Source organism: Cercospora kikuchii (genome assembly GCF_019650295.1).
Source record: "Cercospora kikuchii DNA, contig_00006, whole genome shotgun sequence".
In the NCBI taxonomy this organism is placed as follows: domain Eukaryota; kingdom Fungi; phylum Ascomycota; class Dothideomycetes; order Mycosphaerellales; family Mycosphaerellaceae; genus Cercospora; species Cercospora kikuchii.
In genome coordinates, this window is record NW_025408587.1 from 2,235,623 (window position 1) to 2,262,786 (window position 27,164).

The 27,164-nt window shown below is 52.0% G+C and overlaps 9 protein-coding genes across 10 annotated transcripts; 3 read left to right on the plus strand and 6 right to left on the minus strand.

Moving 5' to 3' along the window:
* Positions 1-1,789: 1,789 nt before the first annotated feature.
* CKM354_000980000 (uncharacterized protein) lies at positions 1,790-2,859 on the minus strand (the record flags this gene model as incomplete). Its single annotated transcript, XM_044805234.1, has 3 exons — positions 1,790-1,889; positions 1,940-2,756; positions 2,808-2,859. 3 exons carry the CDS (start codon positions 2,857-2,859, stop codon positions 1,790-1,792), a joined length of 969 nt encoding a protein of 322 aa, XP_044661169.1.
* A 350-nt stretch (positions 2,860-3,209) lies between these two features.
* Positions 3,210-3,761, minus strand: CKM354_000980100 (uncharacterized protein; the record flags this gene model as incomplete). The annotated part of the gene is made up of 1 exon (XM_044805235.1): positions 3,210-3,761. One exon carries the CDS (start codon positions 3,759-3,761, stop codon positions 3,210-3,212), a length of 552 nt encoding a protein of 183 aa, XP_044661170.1.
* Positions 3,762-4,304: 543 nt separating this feature from the next.
* CKM354_000980200 (uncharacterized protein) lies at positions 4,305-10,068 on the plus strand (the record flags this gene model as incomplete). Its single annotated transcript, XM_044805236.1, has 2 exons — positions 4,305-4,729; positions 4,782-10,068. 2 exons carry the CDS (start codon positions 4,305-4,307, stop codon positions 10,066-10,068), a joined length of 5,712 nt encoding a protein of 1,903 aa, XP_044661171.1.
* A 5,155-nt stretch (positions 10,069-15,223) lies between these two features.
* CKM354_000980300 (uncharacterized protein) lies at positions 15,224-16,050 on the plus strand (the record flags this gene model as incomplete). The annotated part of the gene is made up of 2 exons (XM_044805237.1): positions 15,224-15,312; positions 15,366-16,050. The coding sequence occupies 2 exons, from the start codon at positions 15,224-15,226 to the stop codon at positions 16,048-16,050; spliced, it is 774 nt and encodes a 257-aa protein (XP_044661172.1).
* Positions 16,051-16,928: 878 nt separating this feature from the next.
* CKM354_000980400 (uncharacterized protein) lies at positions 16,929-17,797 on the minus strand (the record flags this gene model as incomplete). The annotated part of the gene is made up of 2 exons (XM_044805238.1): positions 16,929-17,507; positions 17,558-17,797. The coding sequence occupies 2 exons, from the start codon at positions 17,795-17,797 to the stop codon at positions 16,929-16,931; spliced, it is 819 nt and encodes a 272-aa protein (XP_044661173.1).
* Positions 17,798-19,427: 1,630 nt separating this feature from the next.
* Positions 19,428-20,680, plus strand: CKM354_000980500 (uncharacterized protein; the record flags this gene model as incomplete). Its single annotated transcript, XM_044805239.1, has 2 exons — positions 19,428-19,700; positions 19,766-20,680. 2 exons carry the CDS (start codon positions 19,428-19,430, stop codon positions 20,678-20,680), a joined length of 1,188 nt encoding a protein of 395 aa, XP_044661174.1.
* Positions 20,681-20,978: 298 nt separating this feature from the next.
* On the minus strand, positions 20,979-22,184 carry CKM354_000980600 (uncharacterized protein; the record flags this gene model as incomplete). Its single annotated transcript, XM_044805240.1, has 1 exon — positions 20,979-22,184. One exon carries the CDS (start codon positions 22,182-22,184, stop codon positions 20,979-20,981), a length of 1,206 nt encoding a protein of 401 aa, XP_044661175.1.
* Positions 22,185-22,895: 711 nt separating this feature from the next.
* CKM354_000980700 (uncharacterized protein) lies at positions 22,896-23,342 on the minus strand (the record flags this gene model as incomplete). Its single annotated transcript, XM_044805241.1, has 1 exon — positions 22,896-23,342. One exon carries the CDS (start codon positions 23,340-23,342, stop codon positions 22,896-22,898), a length of 447 nt encoding a protein of 148 aa, XP_044661176.1.
* Positions 23,343-24,359: 1,017 nt separating this feature from the next.
* CKM354_000980800 (uncharacterized protein) lies at positions 24,360-26,822 on the minus strand (the record flags this gene model as incomplete). Of its 2 annotated transcripts, XM_044805243.1 has the most annotated exons (2): positions 25,486-25,509; positions 25,581-26,822. In XM_044805243.1, the coding sequence occupies 2 exons, from the start codon at positions 26,820-26,822 to the stop codon at positions 25,486-25,488; spliced, it is 1,266 nt and encodes a 421-aa protein (XP_044661178.1). The 2 variants fall into 2 exon arrangements, with proteins under 2 accessions (XP_044661177.1, XP_044661178.1); XM_044805242.1 differs by having other exon boundaries at positions 24,360-26,822.
* Positions 26,823-27,164: the final 342 nt, after the last annotated feature.

A 27,164-nucleotide genomic window follows, 5' to 3' on the forward strand; every position in this document is an offset into this window, starting at 1 on the left:
TCCCTTATAGACGAGATGAATGACCGCCAACACAATCAACGATCCGGAGCCCCAATTGGATCTGCCCAGAATTCCACGTTTGGACATAATATTCCCCTTTCAAGCTTCCATGACAGGGATGACCAGGGCCAGAACTGGCGATTGCGAGGCTCCCTTGTATTTGTATGTTCAGAGCGGATCTGCGAACGGCTTGCGAAGGACATGGACTCTGGCACAATTGAGCAGATGAAGCAAGATTGAATTCGAGTGCTGATCGACATTTGAATTGATGCGAACACGACAGAAGAATCATGTCCGACGGGATACCCGTGTCTTTGAAGAAGCCTATGATACAGTGATGTACCTCCTATTGAGTGACAACTTGATGCTTGCAGAGTCAATCTTGACTCCAAGTTTGTCAGATCTGCTCGCTTATGATTCATGCTTGTGCTGTGCAAACGCTCTGTGACAGTTTCGTACTTTTGTTCTTGAACATCTCCTTCCTAGAGAAGCAAGTCGATGCGTGGCGTGGTCGTCGCAAGACAAATCTCTCGACTGCCTAGCAGTGGCGAAGCCCTCGCCCGCCAAGCCAGGTCACATGTCCACGTTCCGGCGTCGTGACTCACACTTCACTCCCAAGAAATCCCAACAACGAAAGTTCCTTTCCCAGCAACTTTTTCTGAGTCCCGTCGATGACACCATGAGTCTTTGTGAGAGACATAGGAAAACCAAGCTATCGCATAGCATCGGCGTTCCGAATTCGGCGCCCGCCCACCCGCTTGCGTGACCTGACGTGCCTGGCCTGCGTAGAAGCCCAACTCAAAGACTCATACTTTGTGCCTGTGTCCGCGCACTAGTAGTCATCTGATGCGTCGAATAGACTAGAGGCTACAGGCAGGTAAGTATATAGCGCAAGTTCTCTCTTCTCGGCGTTCGAGGTTTATCTACACCGCATGTGGGGTTACAACAACGATACACACCGCTGCTCACAGTCTCTACATCTTCTTTCAACATTGCATCGCATCAAGCAAAGCATCAGTACATACGATAACAAAAATGCTCCTCAACGCTCATTCAGGCGCTGCTATGCCGCCACTGTATTCCTATCAATATTCTAGTGGTCGTTGCCACCCATTTTCCTGGCAGACTTCATCGCTGCCACTTTCAACAACGACAACTTCTGTCTATTCGGCGACTTATTCTTCGCCACCAAAAGCAAACCGAAAACGAATCCGACATCGATCAAACAAATCTCGAAGAATTATGCGTGCTGCTGCAGCACAGCAATTACAACAGTCAACAGTATCGACACACGATTTTCCTCCTTGTCCGACGAGTGTGAGCCCATCGATGCGTCAGCCAATTTTTCAACGAGAAGAGTCTTTTCATTCGAGAGATAAGAGGATGTTCGGTGGCGAAGATGATGATTCTGCTTCGGCGATGGAATTGAGAGGTCCGATGTTGGATGTGGTTTTGAGGTTGTTTGATGGGGTGGATTATGATGATGATTCATGAGTGTTATGGCTTTGTATGATCAGGAATAGGGCATGGGCGGGAATTTTGCTGGAAATTGGGACAGGCAGAGATTTGGCACATCAAGTGGCGTGGTCAAACGATGTTACGGATGGCGAATGTGCAGATTCAGGTTTATACGGCGTTGGAAAGCAGCATGCATGATGGGAGTTGTGGCGAAGGACTCGGGAACCTCAAAGAGGCTGGAAGTAGTGCTGTGAACAGTGACACCGCATTATACATACCATACGCGAACAGAGCAACCGCTCCAGCGGGTGCGATATTCTCCTCTCACTGATCAGCCATATCTCGCCTTCAAATCTCTCAAGTCTCCCAACATTTGCTCACGTAGCGTGGGGTTATCAAAGAACAACGCCGAAACATGCGTATTGAATTTTCTGGTAAATCGTCAGCTAATCCTCGAATGCAGGTGTTCCTCAATACTCACAATTTGTACAGATCCACTCGTCCATCATAATCCTCCTCAGGAGCCGAGACTTGTACGTTTTTGAAGTAAGCCTGAACATACTCGTCGCCGAATCGATTACACACAGGTCTCCACTGCCCGAATTCATACTCATTATGAGCGTAGAATGAACAAGCATCGAAGACAATGGGTTCTCCTATATTACTGTCAATTCCCGAGTTGGCATACCAGAGGTCGCCGTGCACTAGTGAAGGTTTCACGGATCTTCCGTCGCTTTCGAGTGGTCGGAGTAAGCGTGGAATAATGGTGTCGAAGAGAGCGGGAATGAGTTCATCGAATTCGGGATCGTAGCCTTTTGCAGCGATTTCGAGATCGAGAGCTTGTCTCATTGCTTTGGCGAAGAAGGTTTCCCATTTATCTTCCCAATCTGAGTATTGCGGCAAGTTTCCGGGATAAGTAGTGACATGGAAGCCAAATTTGCCGTTGGGAGATTTGCTGTTATGGTGTAGATCTGCTAGACGAGCAGCGAATTTGTCCGGATCTGGCATTTCTAGGATCATGTCGCGGAACTCCATGATGATGAAATGTGTGTCTTCAGTCTCTGCGTACGAGCCCCAGGCTATTGGTTTGGGCGAAAAGTCCGGGAGTAGGGTGTAGATGGCTTGCATAGATTCGAACTCGCTGTGCAGCATGTTCTTGCCTGTTTCTCCTTGCATGACTTTGACGAAGTATGCTTCCTGAGTGCCATTCGGCAATTCGACGTCGATTCGGCTTGTGCTAGCCCAGAAGCTGACTCCATGTTGTTCTGTTGAAGTCACCCGGCATCCTTCTGGCAATGCTTTTTGTACGTTAAAAACCGACTGGAGGAACAGGGTGAAGGGATGCTCACCCTTGGTCACGCTAGGGTCGACCTGAAAAGTGCTCCCATCTTCAGAGTCCATTGCAATGCTGTGCAGGTTGTTGAGCTACGAACGAAGTCCAACGTTTTGCCGAATAAAGCTATGAAGGACCTTGTAAGCTAGAAGCGAAGCTCCGTGGATTTATCGAAGAATGTTAGCGCCGAGTGTGCTGTGCCGCCGGCGGTTACAACAGCTGTTTGCATTAGCTGCAGGGATGTAACATTAGGCCCACAGCATGAGTTTGTGGCGGGGCTCGAACACCTGCGAGCTCGAGAGACCACTGACAATCAGCAACGTAGTTTGTGTCGAGACTTGCTCGCCTGGACGATTGTCTCCATGATGCTGTCAACTTCGTTTTGTTGTTCTTCGTGATGTCGGAGGTATCGACAGAGTTATTTGCCTCTGTCCTCATGCCCAGTCATTGCTACCTCATAGCACAAGTCGTGAACGTCGTCAACCATTTCAAACCCTACGCCCTCGCTTTCGAGACGTTGCTTGCCATCGTTGTCAACTATGAAGGTGTCGGGCTCTCTGATGCCAACATAGACGACACGAAGCTTGGCCTTGAGGGCGACGATACGATCGCAACATGTCCGATTGCCACTCAATCTCGCATTGCAAGGCTCCATGGTGGTGTAGAGAACAGTGTTGTCGGGCAGTACAGGTGCAATGTGTGCCTCGGCTCGAACGATTGGCAGGCCGTGCTGCTGAGCCACCTTGATGAAACAACATTGCTCAGCATGCGTGCTGCCCATATCTCCTTCCATGTAGCCTGGTAGCTCGAGAGAGTATCCAGTGGACAGAACCTTTCCAGAGTCGCCATCTGCCAGAACTGCTCCTACGCAGAATTTGTCGGGTCCTGGCGGAGAGAGGCGTGCCTGCTGAACAGCATACTTCATGAAGGCACTGTGATCGCCAGGTTTTATCGTTGGATGCTCAGCCATCTTTGAGGTTTTGTGGAGCAGAAAGCAAGGCTGTCCAGGTGGTGGTGGTGGGATATGGCGGAAGGAAGGACGGGAGAGTGGTCAGGAAGCCCCACCCAGTCAGACATCGAGCATCTTCTCTCGCGTCCGACCGAGCCACCTGCATGTGCACAACAACCACGCGCTATCGCCTATCTCTCCGGCCGAACTGGCATTGCATTATGGGTACCCGTGTGGGCATCGGTTCAATGGAGTGGAGGGCCAGCAAAAGACACGACACGCTCCAGATCCCTGCTGGCTAACGCAAAGGCGGCGGCTAGGACACAGTACATGTCGCACTACTGTATGTTCATGCAATGTAGGCACTCGGGCGGCACACGCCTCGGTTCGACAACATCATAGTCTGTTCCCACGTCACTTGAGAGGATTGCATTTCTGCGGCACAGTACTCGCCTTCTTCAGCCATGGCCCATGCGGTCGCAAGTCTACTGCGTGTTGCGAAAGCAGTGCGGAGCGCCTACTGAAGCATGAACTCTATGCTCCAGTCGATCTGGTACCTTGGTGATGGATCCGGTCAGCGCAATCGGGCTCGTGGCAGCCATCTGCCAATTCGTGGATTTCGCAGCGAAGATCGTCCATGGAGCCCGACAAGTCTACACATCAGATGCGATGATGGCTGCCTCAGATGCCGATTCACTAGTATGTGCTTCAGAGCTGGATGCGCTGTCCATACGATTAAATCCGCCTGGGCTCTTGGCCCAAAATCCAGATGATGAAGCACTGTTCCGCCTGGCGAATCGCTGCAGAGTGATCTCTTCAGAGTTGTCAGCGCTTCTTAGGATAACACGAGCGAAAGAACCTGATTCCAAATGGCACTCTTTTGTGTCGTCGCTAAAGTCGCACCTCAAGAAATCTGAGCGAGACGATCTGCTCAGGCGGCTAGCTGATTGCCGTGCTCAACTCAACCTTCAGCTGATCCGTATGAACAAGTATCTCCCACTAGCCAACTGTTGAGAAACTATGGTGGCTGATGATCTGCAGCCTCGACAGCAAGGCACTACACCAACAAGTCCTTCGTTCTTTGCAATCGAACGATGTTGCATTCCAACGACTTCTTGCCGAGATATCTAACATAAGAGAAAACGTCACGCTCACATCTCTGAGCAGTCAAGCTGAGCTCCAGCTGCAACGGATATTCGCTCTCCCTGATGATAGCCGAAAAGCACTCACAAGAGGCAAGATCCTCAATCTCCTGCAATATGAGACGGCACACGAACGCTTCGACGATATTATCACTGTGGATCAGAGTTGCTTTTCCTGGGCTATCGATGAAACCGTACGTCTAGCGCCAATACAGCAGCCGCACTTCCGGTCGCCACAGTACAGTCAAACTGGTCCCAGTCAACATCGAGGGAAGCAGCAACACATTGATTTCGAGCCAAGTCCCAATGAAGTAGTGGCGCTGTCTTTAGATGATTTCGGCGAATCTACCTCAGCCGGTGCAGAAGATGAGTCCAATCCGTCCTCGCCTTCAGTCAGCCTGTGTAAGAACCAGTTCTGCGCATGGCTACAGTATGGCGCTGGAATATTTCATGTGGTGGGCAAGCCATATACCGGAAAATCAGTGTTGATGAAATTCTTGTGTGACCACGAAGCGACAGCACGAATGCTGAACGTGTGGGCCGAAGGCTCAAAGCTCATCCTTGCCAAGTTCTTCCTCTGCTACGATGGATCGAAGAAGCAGAGAACAATTGCAGGTCTATGTCGCTCGATACTTCACGATATCTTGGAGCAATGTCCAGAGCTGATCGAGAAGGCACTACCAGATCTAGTAAAATTGGTCGAATCTCATCCCTGGCAGCTGGAGTTCAAAACTCATCTCCGAGCAGATCGCGTAGAGAACGCATTGATTCATGTTCTTGAAATCCTGTCGAGATCTTCTGAATGCAAGGCTTGCATTTTTATCGACGGACTGGATGAGTACAACGACGACTTTCGCAATTTCACTACCTTGAGCGATCTGCTATGCCATTGGACCCAATCCGGAGGGCAGAACGTTAAGCTTTGTGTGGCAAGTCGACCAGACTCTGCGTTTCTTCGGGCGTTTGATCAACATCAAAGAATTTGGATCGAACAATACAGCGGCACAGAGGTGAGAAAGCTTGTTCGTGAAAGATTACAGGTAGCTGTTAGCGCTGGTGGCTATGAGCAAGATATCATGGGCCAGATATTGGATGCAATTGTCCAACGATCAGCCGGCAATTTCCCTTGGGCTGCTTCAGCAGCCAGCGCTATCGCCAATACTTTGCTGCGCGATGAATCATTAGCCCTTGAGCTGAGGTTGGCGCACAGTAGGACGCCAGGCCAGGATCCGAGGACCGTAGATCAGCTTGCTCTCGAACAAATACTACTTCAGCAAAATGTCCCGAGCTATCCCCCGACGCCCCAAAGCGCAGGGCGGTTACGTTCTATATCTCTGGCCCCTGGGTCTATTGGTTTCCTGGAGTCTGAAAGTCGAAAGCAAAGTGTGGTGACCCATCAGGAGAGTGGCAATGCAGAGCAGACTTTGCAGCTAAAAAGCCTTCTTGGAATTACTACCCACTACGAAGATGACTACTTTGCTGCTGAAGATGCTCGACTTGCGGGAACATGCGAATGGATCAACGAGCGAGCAAGTTATCGAGACTGGGTTGACTCAAAGGCTAATGGTACTCAAGTGTTGTGGCTTGTTGGCAAACCTGCATCTGGAAAATCGACACTCACAAGCTACATCATCAGTCAGCTACAACAGCAGCGTGGAGCGAGCGTTATTTACTTCTTCTTCAAACATGCAGACAGATCGAAAGCTGTCTTTGGAGCCTGTCTGAAGGCCTTGGCGTATCAAACAGCGCTGCATAGTGACCAAGTACGAGCGGAATTCCTAGCCGTGGACAAAGCACAAATCGAGTCGGTCAACCCCGGAACTGGTGGTCTCTCGAGTGAGAACCAGAACGAACGTCTCCTCTGGCGCAAACTGTTCGTCGACATCATTCTGCGCTCCAGCCTGGAGGAGCAATACTGGGTGATTGATGGCTTAGACGAGTGCGAGAACTTCGCAGCGGCGTTCACTTCGTTACTTGCAAAAAGTGTCCATTCGATTCGTCTTCGAATTTTGATTACCAGCAGGGAGACGGCATCTTTGAAGACTGAGTTCGACAACGTTGCAGCTCGCATGTCATTGAACACAGAATGTATTGAGGCTGCGAACACCCTCAAAGATATCAAACTGCTGGTCCAGGCACGTGGATCCGTGTTATCCTCGATCGAGCAACACTCTAGCCAGCACCTGATTGAACAGATAGTGAGCAAGTCCAGGGGGTCTTTCCTGTGGACTACCCTCATCCTACAAGAATTAGTCAACACGTACAGCGATTCCGAAGCTAAGCGGGTCCTTGAAGAAGTCCCGCGAGGCATGACTGCTCTCTACCAGAGGATACTGAAGACACTCGCACAAGCCGATCGCGACCAGACATTCATGAGGGCAGTGCTGACCTGGGTCACATGTGCCCCTCGACCACTTTCAGTAGAGGAGCTTGATGGAGCACTCCTTCATCATCTCGGAAAGAGCTTCCCAAACTTGAAAGTTCGCCTGTTGGCTGTGGGTGGCCAGCTTTTGACAATTGATAAGGTTGGGCGTGTAAATCTAGTACACGAGACCGCTCGGGAGTTCCTGCTCGATACTGCAGAGCCATCTGACTTCTCCATCTCGGCCAAAACAGCGCATGCAATTATGGCAGCTGCGTGCTTGGAATGCCTCTCAGGCCCCGATATGCAGGCGCCTCGCCCGAGGAAAAGATTCAACTCTAACAAGACATCCATTAAGCGGACTTCGTTTTCGATTTACGCCGCTCTTAATTTTTCTTATCATTTGAGGCTCGCGGACCTCACTGCGGCAGATCTGATAATGCTGCTCGATACCTTTCTCAAGACCAACGTACTCTCGTGGATCGAATGCATTGCCAATACATCGTCTGTTGTACCATTGGTGGCCGCTGCAGCCGATATGGACCATTTCGTTACGAAACACATGACCACCGCTCTGGCGCATGAAAGAGAGCTGCAGAGCATCAAAATCTGGGCCAAGGATCTCACAAGGTTGTCAGCAAAATTCGCCGATGCACTGCTGGCAAATCCGGCCGCGATATTCTCGATCTTGCCGCCTTTCTGCCCCAAGCACTCCTGCATTGCAGGAATTGCGAAGCCAGAGCGTGGACTTACTGTTATTGGCTCGCCCGACGTCGAATGGGATGATCGTTTGTCATGTATAGACCTACGAACACGCGCCAGTTGTGTCTGTTTTGATGACAAGTTCTTCGCCGTTGGTCTGGCCGGTCCAAATGGCATGATCCACATCTATCGTGCCACAACTGGTCAAGAGCACAAAGTCTACCAGCACGAAGAGGCGCTCCATATGATCCGCTTTCTATATGGAACTGAACTCTTAGCCTCATGCGGTAACAGATTCCTGCGTATCTGGAATGTATTCAAAGACCAAGTGCAACACGTACTGCCCATGCCTGGTCCTTGTTTGGACTTAGCGTACAGATCCAACATACTTTATGCTGCATGTCACAAGGGCTTTCTGGCATCATGGGATGTAAGTGATGGCGCATGCCGCCTGCCAGATAAACCTTGGAATGCTGACCCGGATGTGCACGACAACCAACCTCTTCGACCTCCATCCGCCGTCTCAATATCCACAGCCCATGATATGATCGCCATTGCTTCTCCCGGGCATCCCATACTCCTATGGAGCATTTCAGACGACATGTACTATGGTACTTGCGGCAAGAGACTGCCAAACGGCGAAGTCAGCAAGCACAACATTACCGCAATGGTATTCAATACAGACCCAGACAGGCCACTGCTAGCAGCTTCTTACCTTGATGGCGAGTTGGCGATCTTGGATCCGTTCGAGGATGATACGCTGACAGTCGTCCGTGCTGAATGTCCTAAGCTAGCAGCAAGCCCAAATGGGGTCTTTCTAGCAGGCGCTGCTGGTTCCGGGACCATCGATGTTTACCACTTCGAGACGCTTCAGCTGATCTACAGAGTCACCTCTTCCAAGCAATACATCGCCGGACTGGCGTTTTCCCGCGACAGCTGTAGGCTCGCCGACATTCGAGGATCGATCTGCAATATTTGGGGCCCGTCAAGACTACGCCGGGAAGACATGATCCATGACCAAAGTGGAGACGCATCGTGCAATCAGCCACCTGTGACTGTGGCTATATCAGAGCCTAAGATCAAGATCAGTGCAATCGCAAACCCCACGGACGACAATCATGTCCTGTGTGGACAGAGTGATGGTGCTGTTGCGGTGTACAGTCTGCGCGATGGAAGCCAAACAGAAATACTTTATCGACATAAATCCAATGTGCATTCCCTACACTGGTGGTCAAGGTTGAATCTATGCTTGAGCGTCGATGCTTCCAATGCGATTCATGCCTGGAAAATGGCCCGGTCACCACATGGCGGTCTTATTACCAAGGAGCAGATCTTCCAGGGTCGATCGAGTAGCCAAAAGGCCATCACACAGCTACTTGTGAGCGAGACAAACGACAATTTCATCTTATCTACCAACGATTCTGCACACCTCTGGAGCTGCGACGGGCAGGAATTGAGTTCGCGCCCACACTCGCCTCCCACGCACACCTGGATTCAGCATCCAACTTCTGCGATGCACGTACTTCGTATCGAGCCAACTTCGGTGTACATCCACAACTGGACTGATTTGTCGGAGATCAAGCGCATCCCAATTGCTGTTGGAGGTGGCTTACAACTAAAATCTGCCAGAGTCTGCGTGGTGGAGCAAACACAAGCCGTACTCCTGGAGCTGTGCCAACTTGACGGGAATGCCGGGACTAAAGACGTCTGCTTGCTGGATGTAGAATGCCTCAAGATTACAGCAGACGATCAAATTGAGCCAGATGCATCTACAATCCAGAAGACACAACCGAGTATCGAGGCAATGAAGCGCGATGACCCCGTACAACATATCGCCAAGCTCGTCTTCCACGGCATAGGATTTCTGGAAAATGGCAGATTCGTCTTCCTCGACAAACAGTCTTGGATATGCTCAGTACATCTGAAGAGAACTCAGCCTGGCGTCACTCTCCATTATCATCGGCATTTCTTCGTGCCTCACGAATGGTATTCGGGAACGAGGGAGATACTTTGTGGTCTTGTCAAGCGGCATGTGCTTTTTGCTAGGAATGATAAGGTTGCTGTGATTAGTGGCGGGTTGGAGTATGTGCAGGAGGTTACTATGACTGTCAAGGGCGATTAGTTGGATAGTTGGGTATGGATGAACGCTCTCCTTGTTTGATACTCTTCACAAAACATGTCAAGGGCCGACTCATAGTAGCCAAGTATTTTCTACCTCAATCGCCTCTCGCCTTCACTAATCGCGACCTAAGCGAGGGCCCGCGTGTACGGCGCTCTAGCATCGGAGCGACAAGAGGAAGATATGAGACGATATTGAGAGTGGCAACAACCACGTACAGATACAGTGTGGCAATCGAGCCACCGGAATGAACAGTATTCTCCTTTACGTTACTCTCAGGCACTACAATGTACCGCAAGACAGCATCAAATCAATCTGGACAGACTATGTCAGTGACATACTGCTAAGCCGCATCGCGGCAAAATCTGTACCTTCAATAGTTTGAGGACAGGTTACGCACGTGATCAGTGGGCGAGTAATAGCTTCCTTTGAGATGTGGCAGTGTGTCTTTGGCATAAAAGCACCATTTGTGTCTATACGATCTCGAGCTCGACCCTTGCTTCTTCCTCTCGATATCGCTTTGCCTCCCTAGTATCAATTGAACCCGTAGCAACGCCGACAGTTTCAACTACTATGCGATTACTCATTCCCACTACCGATTGCGGTCTAACGACCAAAAAGTCTTCAGAAAATAGATCACTGTTCTCGATGGCATCTGGCAGCAACAGAAGGTCGCCACCTTTCAAGCTCAAATCTCCTCCAGATCCATGAGAAATTGCGCTTATGGTGAATTGGGTGGTTAGCCGAGACGCATCGCCGTGCTGCATGTATTCACTGCCTGTCAAGACTACCCATTCATGGGTAGTTTGCGTGTGACTAAGCACGGCCACAAAGTAAGCTTGTAGAATCAGTCTATCGCCTATAAAGTCTGGTTGAGTGACCCAGGTATAGGCGCCTCTACCAGAATGTGGATAGTATCCGAAGTTCTTGAAATCAGCCACCCAAGTGGGCAGGTTCAGGGCCGAGGAAGTTGCTGATGGCACTCCTGGTACTGGACCAATGCTTCCCTCTTTCGCTCTTCGGGATGCATTCAGCCCACTATTTCCAAGTATAAGGTTCCAATAACCATCAGCTATGGCCCGCGATGAAATTCCACGCCACAGTTCATCAATTGTGCAGTCATAGTCGACGACAAGCTCGAATGGGTTTGATAGGCTAATCAAAGAATAGACAATGTCGTGCCCCATCGAGCATTGCATTGCGCGAAAAGCCACGAGATGACCGAACATGCCGTTCAACCAATGGTCGCGGAAGCCGTTCATCCAATGACCTCTTGTAGCCAGGTCAGTCATGGTAGTGACGCGTGATAGCACGAGTGAGGAGTAGCCCGCGGGAAGGCTTATACTACTCAATATGCCCAGATCGTCACTGTTCAACGCTGTGTGCTGAGCACAGCCCCAAAAGAGTGTTTTGGGCTCTGCTGCATACTCTTGCACGATCCATCGTCGAGTCCAGTAGCGGGCCAGAAAAAATCGCGCGAGTGGTGCAACGATAGTCTCGAGGCACCGTATTAGACCAGGTACTACTGCGAGGAGACAATTCCAACGATCGTTAGTCTCAAACGTGCCATCGGAACCTCGTGGGATTGGGCCGGCGCATATGCATTGGCTATCGCCCCGGTGTATGCAGATGCAGTGTTCAGCGCCGCTGAACAAGGTCCTGATTTCGTTGGGCTGTCGTATACTCCGCAGATGACTGACTGCGCAAAGCACAGCATCATTGTCCTCATCAGGGCAGCCGTTCCCCAGCGGATCTTCCCCGAGCCACACCAGAGTCTCCTGTGCATGCTCAAATATTTGGTGCGTTTGTGCCACCTGCGAATTCCGTTCGGAGACATCATCTTGGTTGATACAAAGTGCATCAATCCAGATGCGAACGACGCCCCGCTGTTGTCGAATCCGTCTCAATCCCTCGAACAAGTTCTGAGTTATCGCAACGTCCCTGCTATGCACAGAGATAACACGATTGTGAAAACAATCGCCATTTTCCATCGCCCAGCTGTAGGATAGGGCTTTGTATTGGCTTTCGACCGCACAAAGGACGATCTCAAGGGCACAGTCGATGGGATCTTCTAGGTTCGGCGCTGGTTGTATTATCACGATTCTGATATGGTTTTCAGTAGGGAGCGGTTTGTATAAAGATGCCGAGGATACGTCGACAAGTACACCTGACGGCAGCTTCAGGCCTTTGGGACGTGCAATGGTCTCATCCCAGATTTCATCTCCTTTTCGCTTTGATCCGGATTGAGGTTCTGCTTCTGTCATGTGGACGTCAAGTATCTAGTGGTTGCCACGTGCTCTCAAGCGGAAACCACCTGGACTGCCTTGGGTCAACGTGCAGAGGCAGTAGCGCTCGATTGTTTGACTGTTCGGCTCAATTGATTGGATATAAACTAGCCCGCGTATTCGTAAGATAGGACTTGATTGGCAGTGGTGGTCCCGATCAGGATTTGGCAACCAGGTAGACAGAGGGAATTTTTGGTAAAGCGTGTCGACCTTCCGAGCGCCGTCAGATCTCGACTCTGATCGTATCACGCTCAGGATTCAAAAACTAGGTGCTGCGCGCGTAGGTGGAAACAAGATAAGTATGCCGCAAGTGCAAACATACACAGCCTTGTCAACAAGGCTGTGTTGGAACGCGGTGGCGGATGTGGCTGCACAAGCCGCCACCTAATTGGACTGGACCGCATGACCGACAGCGCTCTCAAGACTGAGTGACCGGCAATAGATCGTACTTTTCGGCGTGCAGCTCTCGTCGGATGAGCGACACGTTCGTGACTGCCTCGAGAGAACGTGTTTTCAGTTAGACGAGTTGAGTTGAGACACGCTTCGCTTGGCGCGTGCCTCCTTGCCGTGATTCGGTGCCCAAGGCCGAAATATGTGCTGGCAGCACAAGAGGACACAACCTAACAGAGTACTCTGGGGACATTAGCAAGCTGTTGTACCTCAGAATTGGCTCTTCGAGAGCATCGAAGAGTCGTCTTCTCAAATCCTCGCTCAAGGAGACACGAGGAATCTAGAGGCTTTGGCGAAAATCCAGAGAGCACAACGTACATCGACGAACACAACAACGCTACTCAGCCCAACCTCAATTTCTCCTATTAGCAACCTCCTCACATCTCCTCCGCATCTCCTCCCCCATCCTCACAAACTCCACTCCACCCTCTCTCAAAACCCTCTCCGCCTCATTCCCCTCAATCCCCGCATGCCCCATCCCCACAACCACACACCTCACTTTCCCCTTCAACGCCAAAACCCTCTCACAACAACTCCTCCACCCCTCCTTCGATCTCCGACTACAAGGTTCCATCGTCGTATACAACACACAACCTTCCTCAGGCAAAACAGATCCAATATGTAATTCCGCCTGAGAAAGCGAAAGATTGTGTTTCTGAGCGATTTTCATAAAACAGACTTGTTCGGCGTGTGTGGAACCCAGATCTGATGGGGAGAGGTCGCCTGGAAGTTCGTGGGAGTAGCCTGTGGAGATAATTTCGCCTGTTGTGGCGTTTGTAAGGAGGGAGGCGATGCGGTGGGTGTTTGTGGGATCTGATGGGGCGGAGAGAGCGATTTGTAGAGCGTAGTTCATGAAGGCTACGTGATCGCCCGGCTTGATATCTGGTAGGCCATCTTGTGCTTCTGGTGATTCCATCACTTTGTTTCCCGTGTCCCGTGGAGAGTCGGACTTTGTGTTGCGTTGCTGTTGTCGTATGCCTTGAGTGAAGCTGGTCGTTCTATAGACTTCGCAGCTTCGCTAAAACATGCTTCGGCTTGATCGCGAGACCGGTTTGCTCGATTTCTGCCTTGTTTCTTTGAGTTCGACAAGCAGGAACAGCAGGTTCGTGCTGAGCTTGGCTGCTTGCCTCTGGCGAGCGGGGTAGGTCTGGTAGCTTGGAATACGTGGTGAGTGTAGAGATAGAGCCAGACCATTCTTCTGAGATCCCCTGTTCAAAATTCAGGAGTGATATATGCTCAACCCTTTGTTTCCTCCTCAGCTCGTGTGCTGAGTTTCGTCGCTTTTCCCCAATTCCAGACAATGCGTCCTCACACATTGGACGACTTCGATAGCCACGGGCCATTTAGTGTTGCGAGAAGCACTGTCAGTAATCGGTGACATACCAGAATGCACGAGGATGGGAATGAAATTCCTTGATATGCTTCGGTTCGCTCCCGAGCGATCGCAACCTGATCTCGATTCCCGCTATGCCCTCAGAACTGCACGTATTTACGGGTGCGCATCTTGTTGAGAGTGTCTGGGGCAGGCGATGGTCAGGCATATTGATCCCCAGATACTAGAACGCCAGCCTTACCTTATACTCCAACTGCCAGAAGTCCCCAGGTCTGTCACCCAGCAGCAATCGACGCCCTCTCTGATCTATGACCGGGCTGTCCGTTCGCCCGAGCTTGATATAGGTATTGGGAGCATCAAAGAACGGGAGGATGACGATGTGATCCGGAACTATGTGGGCTCTTGAGAATGGGCTCTTTGGAACACAGACGTACTAGACGGCGGTGTACCTGTTGGACTAGAAGCTGCCATATGCCAGGCCACATCCGCGACCGCAAAGTTACACCAACCTTATGCCACCCGTTTCGAGCACCTTGTCATTTCCTCCAGCTTTTCCAACGCTGTGTGGACAGCAACCATGTTTCCAAGCAGATATTCTACCATCCTCGAGACTCGTACCAGTCGGTCTGTCCTTTTCATGCGCTCTCTGCCCAGTCCGATACATTCACATGGATTGCTTCCCCGAATGGATGTTTCTTGTGCCCTCCTTTCTTGGGAACTGACAGTCTATTGCCTTTATCTCGAGCGTTGTGTCGTACGCTGCTCCTCGGGGTCGGGGCCGTCGCTGTTGAATCTTTGCCGGATCTTAAAACGGTTGTCGATGGAGCGGACGTGGGGATCAAGACCGCTGCACACAGGAGGAGCATATGCGTGTCGAGCAAGCTGTCGCTCAGGATATGGGCATCCTAATAGCTGCTGCCTTTGCGTTGAGCAAGCGTAGCTCGTTGCCTGACCTCTCGCGTCTGTGCTGCCGCCGAGGGACCCTCTGTTCCGCTTCCGTCTAGCCCACTGGCAAAAATTCCGTCAGCACTGTGCACTGATCCGTCTTTTCCTCCCACACACATCATTCCGCGGCGACCGACCATCGAAAATGGCCCGTAAGCCCAAAAGCATCAAGCGCAAGTCCAGTTCCAAGGGCTTGTCCAAGCCAGGAGCCTCCGGCGATGAGCGTGCCAAAGCGTACGATACCCAAACGCCTCCCCTAACACGCTGCCAATCGCTGACCTGCCTAGATCTGAGGTCAAGCAGGACTCCCGCCTGCTGTCACTCGCACCAGAGATCCGCAACCAGATCTTCGGCTATGTTCTTGGTGGCCACAAAGTCCATGTATCGACTGATTGGGCTCATGGCAACAATACTGGTCGTCAGGGCCTTCGCTCCCACTCGTGCGGACTGAACGTTTCGATGACCAACTCGGGCAAGCGACCAAACGTTATTACGGCGGAGCTTTGCACGATGTGTGGCAGCGACCCCTCCACGTCGTTGAACCTCTCCCTCCTCCGCACCTGCCGCCAGACCTACGCCGATACTGCTCTAATCCTCTACAACACCAATGAGTTCTTGATCGAGGCCCCGGCTTTCACACCGTTCATGAAGAGCCTGTCAAAGACAAGAAAGGCCTTGATCGAGCATATGAGTGTGATCGGCCGTGGTGACTTTGCTTGGGGAGTCGATTCATTCCGACTGCGGGACATCCACCGCCTTGGACGTGTTGTACATCTCCGTCTCATCCTGGTTAATGGGACGCCAGACGATGAGCTCGACGGCCTGGAGAATATGGCTGAACTGCCGAATTTGGAGGAGGTTTTGTTCATATCGTGTGACAAGTACTGTCTGTTTCCGTCCTTTAAGGGCTATCCGGACGATTCGGCAGGTCATCGCTACACCGCGGAGGAGTTTCGAGAGGAGATTCTGTAGAATCCTGGAGAACGCTGAGGGTAAAATCGGTGGAGGAAGGAGGATATACGCTTTGCTTCCAACGAAAGGCCTGGCACGCAGTGCGCTCCATGCTGCAGCTGAGCTTCTCGGAGCGGTTGGCATGATAGCGGAGAGGGAGTGATGAGTTGCGGTGTAAAGCTCATCACCGCGTGATACGAGCACTTTGGTGTGTTATATAAAGACACAAATGCTTCGCTCGACGGGCTGCTTCCAGAAAACTCCGCCGATCGCCGTATTCATGGCGTCAACAAAGCTGACAACGGGCCAAATGGTCGATGGTGCTATGCAGCGGAGAGGCTTGGTAAGAAATGCAGCTTGATGCGGTGTTTTCTGCGATCACTGACACTAGCTCAGCAAGGCTGGCGGAATCGCTGACAATGTGGCAGATAATACTGAGGATCTAGGGCAAGATGACCACAGGAGTCGCATAGGTTCTTTCCAATGTCATCGTCTCCACGCGATGACTTTTGCAACCACCGACTCTGGCTCAGTAAGGCCGAAGGGGTCGCTGACAATGTGGTAGATGATACCGAGGATCCAGGACAAGGTGACCACAAGAGTCGTATGGGGTTCCTGTCCAATGTTACCGCCTCCACCCGGTGTTTTTTGGCGAACACTGACACTAGCTCAGCAGGGCCGGGGGAATCGCTGACAATATAGCAAATGATACCGAGGATCAAGATCAGGTGACGACGAGAGTCGCATGTGGCTTCTGTCAAATGTTATCGTCTCCACGCGGTGTTTTTGGCGACCACTGACACTAGCTCAGCAGGCCCGAATGGGTCGCTGGCAATTGGCAGACAAATGCTGAGAATCCAGAGATAGGTGACCACAAGAGCCAACCTGGACAATCTCCCTCATATCTCGTCTTTTGTGGGCTTTCCCTTCTCTTCTTTCTCTGCATTTGCTCTGTCCAGTCTCCTCTTCTGTATCCACTTCTCCAGTCCTTCCTTCGGTCTCTTCTTCTCTGCATTCTGGCACAAAGGCTTCACGGGTCCAGATTCCGGCTTGCGTCCAGAAATATATCCGACTTCGAAGTAATCTTTGCCCGTTTCGCCTCTAAACACCTTTTGCCAATGCTCAATCGTGCCTTTTATTTCCTTAAAGCCTTTCTCAATCGACTCTTTTCGGTATAATCTCATTTGCTCTGTCAATTCTTCATCACTCTTCTCTTCATATGTGGGTACATCTTTTGGTACGAACTGCCATTCTACGCCTCGGAGATCAGGATGATTATCTTCGGCGAAGCAGCCTGTGACAAAGCCGCGAGCGGCATCTCTGCCTGAGAAGACGGCGTACATGCCACCTGGTCCGTATATTCGCGGGTTGGAGGTTACGTCGTATATTGTGCTATTGAGGGCAAGGTATATCGGGAGAGATTCGTCTTCGCCATTGTAGTGCAGGAGCTGTGCGTCGGTGAGGACGACAGGGCCGCGCTGGACAGAGATCAGTCTTCGATTCTGCTGTGCTGCGGGTATGCGCTTACCAGCTTCGCCACGAGAGCCTTAGGTTTGGTCCACCATGCATTGTAGCCCCAGAATACGCTGTCGCCGGTGATGAAATAGCTCAGCAGTCCGCTGAGAAGAAGCAGGCCGAACACGATGCGCAGGCCGTCGACGAGGGTAATACCAGGATGCGCGTCTGGATCCTCGAATTCGACTTTCGGTTTCGTCTGCTTTGCAATCTGTCTAGCTGGAGCCTCGTCGGAAGAGCTGCTGTCTGACATGGTATGTGCTGTGTCGTGGTGGATGCGAAGCCTGCTGTCAGTGATGACAATGGAGATGAGGTGAGGTGAGGTGGAGACGGGAGCAAGACAGGATGAATGACTTCTTCCCCTTGACATGAACTTAGCTGTCAGCGCTTGTGTCCCGCTATAGTAACCAGGCAGCTACGTTCACATAATCCTCAAGCCTACTGTAATGAGGACAGCTGGCTGTTTGAGGTAGAGAAGACCGAGAAGGATGGTGGATGGAAGAACGCGCCAGTTTAGACTTCGCCTTTGCGCCGTGACGCAAGGTCGCCGACCATTGCTGATCCTCTTAACACTCACAGAAGCATATCAGAACAACAACGAAACTTCGTACTTGCATCACGAGGCATCGTGCCCAAGCCAATGATGCTGCTCAAGTCTGCCTCATATCTTGTAAAGATCACGCTGTATGCAGTCAAGTTTCCTAGGGTGTGGCCGACAGGAAGCAGCGAAGCAATAGTCGTGCAGTTATGTTGCACTCCCTGCGCACCACTGCCAGCATCGACACGCTATGAAATAGCTTGTTAAGAGACGATGAATCTACGCCGCCCGTGTCTCGAGGAGCCAGCGATCTATGATCCTATTCAGCCAGGACTACCACAGAATCTACGCAAAGTCACCCTCGAGGTCGAACTAGCAGCTCTCGAGGAAAATGTTGCAGAAAGAGTCTGAAAGACCATGAATCTGTGCAAGATTCGTTTGGTTTGTTAGGGCTTCGACTCTCTAATCTCGTCAGACTAGGTCTCGCCGTGCGTCGAGACACGCTGCTGAGTCGCCGAATCTGAATCGCTGAGTCAAGGCAGCGACACTCACGGTGCTCATGTCTGCCGTCCAGGTCTGGACATCTACTACATATCGCGCCTTGTCTGCCAGGTAGGACGTCTTTATAACGGAGATGATGTCCTCAGCATCAACAACCGACCGACAGTCACGGGCGTGTGCGACCCGTTCTCAGTTACGCCACGTTGGCAGTTTCTGATAATGGATGCCATCACACCAGTGGAAGGCAGTCCACCAAGGTCCTGCATTATCGCAACTGTGCCATCCTATGGACGCTAATCCCGGTCTTCACTTCAGCCTCAATCAGCCTCACCAGCCTCATGCCAAGCAGCCCAAGCAACGATCTAGTATCTGGGCATCAAACTCAAACCGATTGTCTGCGTTTCTGCCACATCACACCGATGTCTCTCATGACCCAATCTTCGGTACTCATATGCAGGTGTCCTGCAATACCGGAGCATATATTGCGTGTTCATTTGCGCAAAGCGTACGACGTCGCGTTCGGAGATACGTGTACGTCATGGCGATCGATCGTGGCTACCCTGTTTTACTGCCAGATCCACATGCGCGATTGCTGTGAATCCAGGTTTTCCAAACGAACAGCTGCCAGCAAGAAGCATTTCTCCGCAATGACGAATCATCAGATCACATTTTACTGTGCAAACTACCTCTTCATGTGAGTACAAGAGTCGCGTCAGCCTCGTTTCGAATCCATCAGCCACTTCTGCACTGCATCAACTGCTCCACACAGGCATCCGCCTGGTCGTGTTTCTAGCCACGCGACATCGACTTTAACCCAAGCCGAAGACAAATCGAAAATCTGAAGATGCCGCTTTTCAGTCGTCGCAATCAGCCGGCAGACGCCAATACTGCCACTGCAGTCGGCGGCAACCACGAAAAGCATTCTGGTCGTCGAGCCGCCCGCAACGATTATGGCGAGGCCACTCTCAACAGCAGACCATCATTTGGCCAATGGGTCAAGATGACTTGGCCTGACCTCTTGACCATGGTCGTGATGGGTGCAGTCGGCTTGGGAGTGTACGAAGCACCACCAGCTCCGTCTCGATCGTTCCCAGTCACATTTGCAGACGGCGAAGTGGTAAGTCCATCTCCAATAATAGTTCTATGAACACTGGAGAACGACACCTGACATTCCTTTCCCAGGTCTACCCTCAATTCGCCTACCCTTCCCGTCCAGAAATCATCCCCATCTGGGCCGCCGCCCTCCTCGCCTCCCTCGTCCCCATCACAATCTTCCTCATCATGCAAATCCGCATCCGCTCCTTCTGGGACCTCAACAACGCAGTAATCGGCCTCCTCTACTCCCTCATCACAGCCGCAGTCTTCCAAGTCTTCGTCAAATGGCTCATCGGCGGTCTCCGACCACACTTCCTCGCCGTCTGCCAACCAGCTCAAACTCTCATCAACGGCGCGAACTCTGGAAACGGTTTCACGAACATCATGTACGATCGCAAAATCTGCACGGGCGACGAACATGAGATCAACGATGCTCTGGAATCTATGCCTTCGGGACATACGACTGCGGCGTTTGCTGGTTTCGTATTCTTGTACCTTTACTTGAATGCGAAATTGAAGGTCTGGTCAAATTACCATCCGGCGATGTGGAAGCTCATTGCCACATACGCGCCTATCCTCGGCGCGTGTTTGATCGGTGGAGCTCTCACGATTGATGAGTTTCACAACTGGTACGATGTCTTTGCTGGAGCGGTCATTGGAACTGTCTTTGCTTTCTCGTCTTACAGGATGGTGTATGCGAGTGTTTGGGATTTCAGATTCAACCATGTGCCTCTGAGCAGGCATGTTCCGTTCACGTTCTCGAATTCTTTGGGACCATTCGGTGGGTTTCACGATGCGATGTGGACGAGGCAGGTTGGATGGGGACAAGGCGGTGCTGCAGGATTGGGCGGTGCGCCGTTTGATGTTTCGAGTGATGGGGCTTTTGGTTCTGGTGTTGGAGCTGCAGGTGGGCTTGGAGATGGTGGACATCATCATCATTCGGGCATTGCACGCAAGCCGATTGGTGGTGGTTCTCCTAGGAGGGGCGAGCAGATGGTTTGAGTGAGCAATTGTTGGCGGGTCACCTGGAGCTTTGCATATGCTGCGAGATCAGTGACGAAGGAAGAGTAGCGACAGATTGGCTTCTCTGAGATACCCAGATACGAATTTAATGTCTTGATTACCATGACACTGCTAATTCCTGCATTTTGTCCTCTATCATTGCGATGTTGCTGACGAACGCCAGCTCCGCAATGAGCATGGCAGCTGCATTGGTGCCACCACGGCACATACCAGCATCGAATGTGCTTAGATAATCGTGCAGGCAGCTTGTGCAGGCATCTCCAGGTCGTCGCGCATTTCAATCGCTCTTTCCAACTTGCGCCACGCCGAGGAACGCCTCAACGTCCTCCGTCTCCTCCATCTGAACAGCCCTCGCACCCTCGCTACATCCTTCATGTTTGATAAGCCTCTCGAATTCCTCGCCGAGTGCCTGCTCCTCTGTTTGCTGAAGCTGCTCTGTACTCTGCACAGGGCCACTTGGCTCGCTGCCACTGTTGCCATCGCTGACAGTCCCGGATACTGCCTCCTTGACAGTCTCGAAGATCATCGCTCTCAGCTCATCCACAGTCATCGGAATGTTGAGTGTCGCCGACTGGGGCCGCTTACCAGATCCAGGAGGCGAAGGTGTGCTGAGCGCGGGGTCGATCGCTGCAGGTGTGCAGACGCGACTGGTGCTTTGCATGAACGAGTTCTGCTCCTGTAACATGGGTATTTGTGGCCGTGGCGATGCGGCGTGCTGAGGTTGCGGGAAACAGCTCTGTTGTTGTGCCGGCGCCGGTGGAGACATGTTCATGTACTGCTGCGGAGACATCATAGGTGTACTTGTGGGCGCATACTGGCGGGCAGGCTGTGTCTGGGAGCGATGAACGCTAGGTCGGAAGCCCTGCTGTTGCTGGTGCTGGTATGGGTGCTGCATTGCATGCGGATAGCTTGGCATCTGCTGTCTGACTGACTTGCGAGTCAGGGTCGGATATGGTTGACTTCGATTGGACTTGTGGGATGGCTGGCTTTTCAGTGCCTTCACTTTCAGAGGAGCCATGGGGCTACCCAGGTAGTGCTCATCGCGGTGGAACATCATTGCTGGCTGATGTGGCATTCCTGGTGGCTCGGAGACAGACCGTCGGTGACCATGATGCTCGTGGCGCAGTGAGGAAGTATGGTGCTTGACTCCATTGCTGTTCTCGACAGATTGAAAGTATGGGGTCGCCGGATTATTGTTGGTGAAAGTGGCAGGGTATGCTTCGTAGACTGGCGAAGGGCGAATGTTTTGATCGAGATTGGTGTTTGCGGTGGTTTCGAAATTATATGCTGCTTGAGCGCTGGATGGCGCTGTAGGGTCATTGCTGAACGTCTGGGAGAGGTCGACTACAACGCTGCTTTGCTGGTCGAAATTGGCATTGAACGCGCGGATGGTCTCTAGATCATTGCTGCCGGTCTCTGCCTTGAGCCAGCTGTCATCAAAGCCGGAGTCCGCAAAGGGAGAGGATCCCAATTCGCAAGCCATACTGCTGCTGTACTGGTGGTGTGAGAAGTGGTCGAGAGGGGGCTGCTGTGCTACCAGTTCGCAGCAGGATGCACGCGGGCGGGGGGATAAATGCCTGCGCGAACAGTTGTTCGCAGCAGGCTTGACCGCCCGTTCTTTGTGAGCTACTCGCGGCACGCCTCCAACATGGCTGGCCGCTGCGGAAATGAGACATGCGTCGCAGCCTAGGAGCCAAGTGGAATTGCATGATGCAGCCATCCGTCGGGTACAGATCCTGGCGTGCTGCGACCCTGTGTCGAGAAGCCAATCATCCAGCGTCTTGGAAACGATGCGGCAGATGGCATACTGGATTGACCATTGACGGCAATTTGAATCTCTCCGTGCCTGCATTGCATGAACGGCCGTTCGCAGCTGGAACATACGTGCGTCTCCAAGCAGGCGAGACATGCTCGCCATCCTCCGTGCTTGCGAGCATACTGCATGTCTCAGAGCCACAGAGCCTGAAGTAGGGCCTCTGGCGCAATCCAGATCGCACCAGGCACATACGTTGCTTGTGGAGCTTGCCCAGGCGTACATCGGTGTTGTACATCAGCTTCACTTCCACGCATCCACCATTTTATACGCGTCAGAACGTATTCCGAGCCAGCATACTTAGCTCGACAGACGGGGAGCACGTCTTTAAGTCTGTCTCACGTCTCCGCGAGTACCGCTCTGCAGCCAGCACCCGCGTGCTCAATCCTCACCCTCCTTCTTCCCCTTCCCTTGATTCCACACCTCCCAAATCTGATCAATAATCATATCCGAAAAGTCCTTCCCCTCCTCAACATCCTCTTTAATCTCCTTCTGCCTCTCAGCTTTCCACCCAGACTGATACTCATGCCCCATCCGTCCCTCCTTCTGCATTTCACCGACAACGCTCTGTTCGATCCGCGAAGCAGGGAACGCTGCAGGTTGCCGCGTCACAGTCTGCCAAATAGATCTTCCGCTACGTTCTCGAACAAGATAGTTCGCTGAGTATCCTGTTGTGGCAATCAGGCCTATTGTGTAAATGTCGAGTTTGCGAGGTGGGAGGAGAGCTAGGATGGGACAAGTGACGAGGGCGGCGAGAGCGACGTTGTGAACTGTTTTTCGGTATTTTTCAATGTCGGGTGATGGAGGTTGGGGTTGTTGTGATGACATTGTTTTGGCGATAAATGCCTAAGGCGGGAGGGAGTGTGAGAAATGAAGAACAGAAGTGTTGTGAATCTCAAAAGTTCGAAGTCGAAGCATCATAGCTTCTGCTAGTCTCATGCGCAGACCCCCCAGCGTGTGGGCCTGAGCTGTGAGACTGCGCTTGACGTTCGACGACCTTCGACCAAGCGATACATGTTCACCGACTACCATCATTTCTGTCCATGATTCTCTTCGTGAACTCTCTGTCATTGGCTTACAAGCCTTGAGCTGAGGGTGGACTGTCGCGTGGGCGCGCACTACGAGACTAGAACGAGAGATTTTGCGTGTACTTTTCTTTTGATGGAGGAAGATCAGAGCAGTAATGTTCCACATCATCGGTACGCGAGATCAGACCTTACTACATGTAGATCGCTGGCTTCAGAGAATTAGAGTGTCCACGATCGCACACATATCGCCCTATGGCGGCAGTGTCGGCACAATGTCATCCATATAGTCCTCAATCGGCTCGCCACTGCCCCCAGCATTCGTGTACCTCAGGCATCCCGCATCCGTGCTGCCTCCGACGCCCTCATTGTTGTATCCCGCGTGATTTGTTATAAAGATCGCAATGCGCGACGATTTGGGTACCATTTGAACTCAATTTTCTGCCTGTCAAGAAGTTCGCCATTCCCATCTCTCAGCCTGCATCCCGGAATTCAAGAGACGACGGAATCAATGTTGATCTCATCGCCACGGACTGCTTGTTCTCTATGGATGAAACCAGTCGCTTCCTCTGACAGGCGGCCTGTTCGATCATCACTCCTCAATGCAGCTGAAGCTGAATACAAAGTTGCCCTATAGTGCTGATTCTTCATCAAGGATTAAAGCATATCCCGTCCAGATTAGCCACGACAAAGAGTGGTAGGAGAGCGGCACTAGCCCAAAATTTTGACATCGATAGCTATGTTTGCTTCTATGTTAGGCTGCCTTTGATACACTGAAACCGTAGGAGAATTCTCGACTCATGACCACAGACGAATGACTCTATGGTGGCAGGCTCGGCAGAATGACATCGATGTAATCCGCAATGGGCTCTCCTCTCCCCCCAGTGAACGTGTACTTCAGACATCCAGCCTCTACACTGCCGCCGACGCCTTCGTTGTTGCATTTCGCAAAGTTCGTAAACAGGAGAGAGTAGCAAGCAGAGGTACGAGCGTCATACTGCGACGCCGCCTCTGGATATCTCTTGAAGTCAATCATCTGCCTTGTGACCATTTCGCCATCTCCATTTTTCAATTTGCAGCCCGGTATCCATTGAACATAGAAGTCGTTGTTGATGCCCTTGCTCAAACTCAAGTCGAGAGATTCGCTGTCATACCTCATCTGGAAGGTTTCTGTATAAGGGGTGATAAAAACTTTGCCGTTCTCCCGACAGAAGTTATGTGCAAATGTATACACCGAAATAGTGTGGAGATCGCCGTGCCCATGGAATTTCGAAACATCGTGACATTTCCGTGTAACTTCGCCTAAGTTGTCGTAACCCCGGAAATCTGGAAGTGTCGTTGTGAAAGCAGCGGGCCCGGCAGTGGATGTGGCTGTGGCTTCCCAGGAGGCACACAACATTGTCGTTATACATGCTTTTGGAGCGCCCGTTCCCACGCAAATTTCACGGAGTGTACTTTCTGCGCACGTAGCACCAGGAGGACTGCTTGTTCCACTTATATCTGGCGGGAGAGAGAATTGCGGAGGGGATGTGATCGTGCTCGATGTGCTTGTCTCTGGTGGAGTCGGAAGTGGCGGCTGTGCCATGGAGGAGGTGATTGTGCTGCTTGCGCTCGGCTCTGGCAGGATTGGAAATGGCGGCTGTGGTATCGAGGTCGTGATCGTGCTGGATACGCTTGGTTCTGGTAGAATTGGAAATGACGGCTGTGGCATTGGGGTTGTGATCGTGTCGGATGTTTGCGAGGAGTGTTCTGAGACGGCCGTTGTGGACTCCGTCGTAGGCTCCGTTGTAGGTTCCGTTGTGCTTTCCAGCATCGGCCAATTGACCCAGTACGGCGCTGCTATCCCCAGTGAGTCGTACATGGCTTGCGGAGCGTACGGTTGTAGCACAAGCGAACAGGCACTTGCAGATGGGGAAGTGACACTGGACGTGGTGGTCGGATCGAGATCACATCCAGTGATAGTAGCACAGCTGGTTGTATAGCAGACCGTGGTGAGCGTCTCTGAGCTTGCGACACTTGTGATAGATGCGGAGCAACCCACGAAGCAGCTGCTGACAGTCGTGGCCGCAGTCGTGCAAGAGCTCGTTGACGTTTGTTCGTCCTCATCGGTATCTTCCTCCGGGTCTTCCGGGTCGTCAAGATCGTCCGGGTCGTTTGGTTCTTCTGTTGGATTTGGTGGACTTGGGGGACCTGGAAGATTGGGAGGGCCTGGAAGATTGGGAGGGCCTGGCAGATTGGGAGGGCCTGGCAGATTGGGAGGGCCTGGCAGATTGGGAGGGCCTGGGAGATTCGGAGCATGCGGCAGATCTGGAGGGTTTGGCAGATTCAAAAGACCTGGATCACTTGTGTCGTCCGATTCATTGCCGTCTCCAGCCTCCTCGTCGACCTCATCTGCGTCGTCACTTGGTGGCAATGGCGAGGAGGGAAGAAGCGGAGGAAATGATGGCAGTTGTGCCGATGTCTGTGTTGAGGGAGGAAGGAGTGTCGTTGATAGTGACAGCGAACGGGTTGGTGTAGGCAAAGGGACAGGAGCCAAATTCTGACTGACAGACGTCGATAGGGGTGCGGGGCCCAGAGGATCGGTCTGGCTCGACTGTGTAGACTTAAGTTGACCATCCGTGCTCAGTGTAGGAAGAGTAGTTGTGCTGCCATCGACAATGACTACTCCGCTTGGAGCGAGTGAGGCTGAGATGATTCCACTAGTGAACCCAGGGCCACCAGGCGACTGAATAGAAGTGCCAACAACGATCGCAGATGTGTCTCCGGGGGTCGTCAGCTCAGGATCGACAGTGCTTTGTACACTCGGCCCAGTCGAAACGGCGGACGGGTTTTCGGCGCTCGGCGGACCGCTTGCGGTCAATGGAGGCAAGGTAGTTGAACTGCCACCGACAGCGACCCCTCCAGCAGAGGCAAAGGAGGCTGTGACAGTCGCGCTCGTGGTGCTCGTGGTGCTCGGTCCACCCGACGACGAGGCGAAAGCACCAACATTGCTTTCAGAAGCGCCTCCTGCGATTGTCAACTCGGGAATGACGACTCGGGACCCCTGCTGTGTTGTCGAGGGCAGAGTCTGGATAGACGAGCCAACACTGTAAGCAGTGCCTTGAGCTGCCGCTGTCGTACTATTTACTGCGGCAAGAGCGGAAAATGTAGAATTCGAATGGTGGAGGGGCTGGCCGTATGCTAGTGGTGAGTTATATGCTGGAGGTGCATTGTATACTGCGGTCGATTGGGCATATGTTCCGATGGCGAGCAGCGCACCCAACAGCAGTGAGTCGGGGAACATGCTGAGCAAGGATTATTGGAAAAAGAGAGATGCAATGCTGCGAGCAAACCTATGTACTTATGAGGGTTCGTCGCCTTAAGATGCGAAGCGAGTTTGCTCGCCACATTGGCGGTGATGCGCATGCTGTGGTGACCTTGGCGTGTCAGGAGGAGCACGAGACTGATCAGATGCATCGACGACATGTGAATCGGAAGAGGCATGACGGACAAGACTGTATGATGGTATTTGTTGGTATAGGTTTAGGAGAGTCTTGCGCTTGATGGAAGCTGTTCGCCAAGCACCTGACAAAGCTTGTCTTGGCGAATGATGGACCGATTAACTACTGTAGGCAGGAGGCAATCC